General features: G+C 30.9%; 1 protein-coding gene across 1 annotated transcript; it reads right to left on the bottom strand.

The window, feature by feature from the left end:
• Window positions 1-1,998: 1,998 nt before the first annotated feature.
• LOC145037163 (Ribosomal protein L34e superfamily protein) lies at window positions 1,999-3,196 on the bottom strand. The gene has a single exon (XM_078985756.1). The coding sequence runs from the start codon at window positions 2,865-2,867 to the stop codon at window positions 2,130-2,132; it is 738 nt and encodes a 245-aa protein (XP_078841882.1). The 5' UTR covers window positions 2,868-3,196; the 3' UTR covers window positions 1,999-2,129.
• Between the last annotated feature and the right edge of the window lie 1,129 nt (window positions 3,197-4,325).

Here is a 4,325-nt window from a genome sequence, read left to right as displayed (position 1 = left end):
CCAACCTTAATCCCATAAGGATTTTGGAGCATTCCTGATTAACCAACTATCGATTAATGAATATTCAGTCCTCTAATTAATTAAATTGTTAATTAATTCCCAAAATATATTTCCAATTAGTTTCTAATTAATTATTAACCATAAAAATTAATAAATCAATTTCTCTTTTATTTATTCTACTTAATTTGGATCTTGTGGGCAACCAAAAAGGACCATGTTATTATTAGAAATGTCATTAATAGTTAATGATCTTGGACACTCTTTCCACCGTGTGTGTGTGTGTGTGTGTGTGTATATATATATATATATATATATATATATATATATATATATATATATATATATATATATATATATATATATATATAGAACATTCAAATATGTATACATGCACATTTTGAGAAGATTTATGGTTTTGGTTTTGAAAAATATCAGCAGATTAGGAGCTTTCAAGTTCTCACAATAACTTACCCTCCGCATTGGTTGCCTTTCTTTTACTAAATTGAATTCCCTATTCCTACATTTATTACAAATCAAATCTGCAGTTTCGTGTTTCAATTATAACTTCACCATTTCTATGTACGTGAAATTCAAAAGTCGTTTTGCTCAAATTATCACTAAATTTTATAGAAGCGTGAAACTAAACGGCAAATTTAGCTTTTATAATCGTTTCAATAACAATTTAGAACATTGCCTACGTGAAAGCAATGCTCCCGAGTATTAGAGTATTTGATGGTAGTGCTTTTAATTGTCATCATTCATAATCCATTTGCTTGCACTAGGCTCATTTTAAAGTTATTGTTTTTGTTTGGTGTGTTTGTCTCGATCGGATCCCTTCGGCGCTTGCGCTTGCTCGCAGGGGAAATCATATTTCTTCTCTAAATTGTTATTTTTGTTCTACTGTTGTGGATGAGTCGAATCATCTTTTGGTGGGCTGTCACTTTGCTAATGAAGTTTTGAGGTGGATTTTCCACCGGTGTAACATTTGAGCTCAAAATTTTGTGATAGTTAGTGAGCTAGTGTTTTTCGTGACGTATTGGGTGCGATGTCCAAAGAAACGTCATTTTTTTGGTCATTATATATGGTTTCTTATGGTATTTCTGGAAAGCTAGGAATGACTTGATTTTCAAAAACATGAGAACTTCCTCTTCGAAACTGTTACTTCGGTTTTTAGTTGGGTTAAACATGAAGATCATTTTGGTGTTTGTAATTAAGCAAATTGGATTTGCTCCCCATTCAATATTATGTAATTGTTTTTCTTGCTGCCCTACCTTATACTTGATTGGCATTGGCTTTTAATATATTTCCGTTGTTTCCAAAAACCATTCATAATTCATTTGATTTTTGGAACGAATTATATAAATAATCCGTTGTTAAATCCCACAAATCCATCGGTGCCATTCATAATCGTTTAATTTTTATCCGTCATCGCTATTCATAATTCATTTAATTGGGGGCCCAGATTCAAAAGTATTCTTGTAATTTTGAAACAATCCAATCTAAAATGTTTACAATTAAATGGATTTTAAATAACAAAAACTGATTTTAATATGTAAAAAAGTAGGTTTTCACAAACATGATATTTTGGAAACTTATAAAAAAAACATATATGGTACTTATATTAGGTTGTGCCGTTGTGCAAACAAAATACATAATACAAAATTGTCCAACTTTATTTTCATGTCTAAATGCTATTTATCATTCAAAAAATTAAATAAAATATAAAGATCTAGCAAATGGTTGATGTCATAGTAGAATAAAAACACATTAAATTTACCTACTAGCATCTAGTTTGTTACTAAATTTTAATGAACAATTAATACACATAGTTTGGTTATAGGTTGGTTTCTCACTCTAAATTGATAACAAAATTAAATGACTCGGTTTTTAAACAGTCAAACACATTCATTGCATCTTGACTGATCGTGTAGTACCAAAAAACTCTAAAAAAAACTTAAAAAGAACAAGAATTATAAAATCATCCCAAAAAAACATGTATAAAGATCAAAGTAATATGAAAATATATACCAAAATTCTTCACCAAAAACAAACCATAAGTGCAATAATAAGTAATTAAGTATAACATTTGCACTTTATTCCATAACCTTACTTTTATAAATCCAAAATCTTTACCTCTTTATCTTTCTATTACTCTTCTTCGGACCATGAACCTCCATCCGGCCAACCGAACACCCACACCTTGATCGGAAAACCAAAATCACACGGCCGTTAGCCGGCGCCATCTTCTTCAACTCCGCCTCTAATTCCCGGTGGTAATCCCTCGGTAATTCAAACAATCCCGTCTTTAATCCGCACCTTACAGAACTGGAATTGGAATTGGAATTGGAATTGGAATTCTTGATAGATTCTTCTGTTTCAATTTGGATATCGAATGCGGCTCCATTGCTCAACCCACGACAACCTGGTTTACCACATTTGGGATTTGTGCATAATGTCATGGCTAACACCGCCATTGATGTAGTCAAGATGGTTAATCCTAAACACATGTAAATCATTGGAGCGGTCATGAGTTCTTGTTGAATCACGATCATGATTGGGGTAAGGGTTTCGAGAGTTTTGGATAATAAGAGGGATACATAGGGGTGGATTAAGAATCCACAAGCACCGATTACAGCGATTAAAATAATCAGATCGATGAAAGCTGATCGAGATTGTTCACAAGCTGAAATGGGTATTTTCTTTGATTGATTACTCTGTTCGAATTTAACCATCTCGACTGGAATTGAGCCACGTGAATCGACCATTTGGATGAACAATTGAATCGAAATTAGATGGAGACGTGAAAAACTAGTTCGAATTATGAAACAAACCGACCAAATTGAATCGAATTCGAATAATCCCAACATAAAAAATCGAGTAATTATACAACAGAAGTAACAGAATTCACCTGAGAATCGAGATTTGGCGATGTGTGGTGGGGAAATTAATCGGATATATGAACCATATCGAAATCGCTCAAATGAAAAGCTAATTGATGATAAATCGATAAGAATTTAAAAGGGGTTTGAAGGATTATGGAGATAGATGAGAGTAAGGTGTGTGTATATTGATTAATGAGGTGGGGGAGGAGGAGAGTCTCACACGTTATGAAAGGCTAAAAGCCAATAAACGCCATTGCTGCGTATGTTGGAGGTCTGGACGTGTGTAGAGTTCTACTTCTGACTTCTGCGTGTGGGCTGGGATGCAATATGGGCCCACTGCCTAATTTCAGCCTGTTGTTTTTTTCTTCATGAGACACTTTAACTTAAAAAAAATCAAGAAAAAAAAGGATCTTTTTTATTATTTTTTTTAAATAAACTTTTAATACAACAGTTACTTTGAATAGTTTTTAAGAGTTTTAGGTTTTATGGATAAGTCAGTTGACATATTTTATCACTTAACTTTATTAGTTTTCAAAAATTCTGTTTTTAATATTTTTACTTATTTTAAAATTTGTTCATTAGTTATGTATATAAATTTTAAGGCAAATTTTATAGGTAAAGTATATGGAGTGTTTGGATGTGCTGTTTGAAATGATTATTGCATATTAAATAATCAAAATCATATAACTAGTTATGACAAAAACGAGGACTAGATAAAGTGTTTTTTTTTTTTTTTTTTTTTTTTTTTAATAATCATATAACTAACACTTGATGAATCTTGGTTATATTATATAACCTTTCCAAATTGCAACGACTTTCAGGTTATTATCTATATATAATAATGAGTGGAATAGTGAGTACAAATGAAGTACAACGTAGTAGGTTACTAGGTTAAGACTTAAGAATACTCTTGTTGTTTGGGAGGTCCGGGTTTGATCCATGTCGCTTGCAATCCTTTTATGAGAATGCAAATCGGGTCTAAGTTAACCCCTCCTTGCCTAAAGATCTTGACCACTATCCACCATCCAACTTTTTTTTATTTACAATTTGCAGAACTTTCAATTTCATTTTTTTTTTTTTTTTTTTACAATTCTAATCCAACCACTTTCTATATAAATTTTCCTTAATTTTTTTACAACTTTATGTATTTTAACATTAGTTTTTTAAGAAATTTTGTTTTACAACTTCTGCTATACATATTTTTTACAATTATGTTTATATCAATGGAGATCAATATTTTATAGATTATCTTAATTATTCTTCATAAGTTCACAGAGGATAGAATTGGAACCAAAAAAAAATAAAAATAAAAATAAAAAAATAATAATAATAATAACGAAAAAACAACTTTGAATCCAAAAAGAGTGAAAGACTAAAAGTCAAGGTTACCATATTCACTATACTTTTAAGGTGTAACCTTATTTTTTACCAAACCCTACAAAC

The sequence above is a fragment of the Lactuca saligna genome, chromosome 3 (assembly GCF_052625555.1).
Source record: "Lactuca saligna cultivar CGN05327 chromosome 3, ASM5262555v1, whole genome shotgun sequence".
Taxonomy (NCBI): Eukaryota; Viridiplantae; Streptophyta; class Magnoliopsida; order Asterales; family Asteraceae; genus Lactuca; species Lactuca saligna.
The sequence above is the reverse complement of the archived record's forward strand: the minus strand, read 5'-3'. Positions and strand labels throughout refer to the sequence as shown.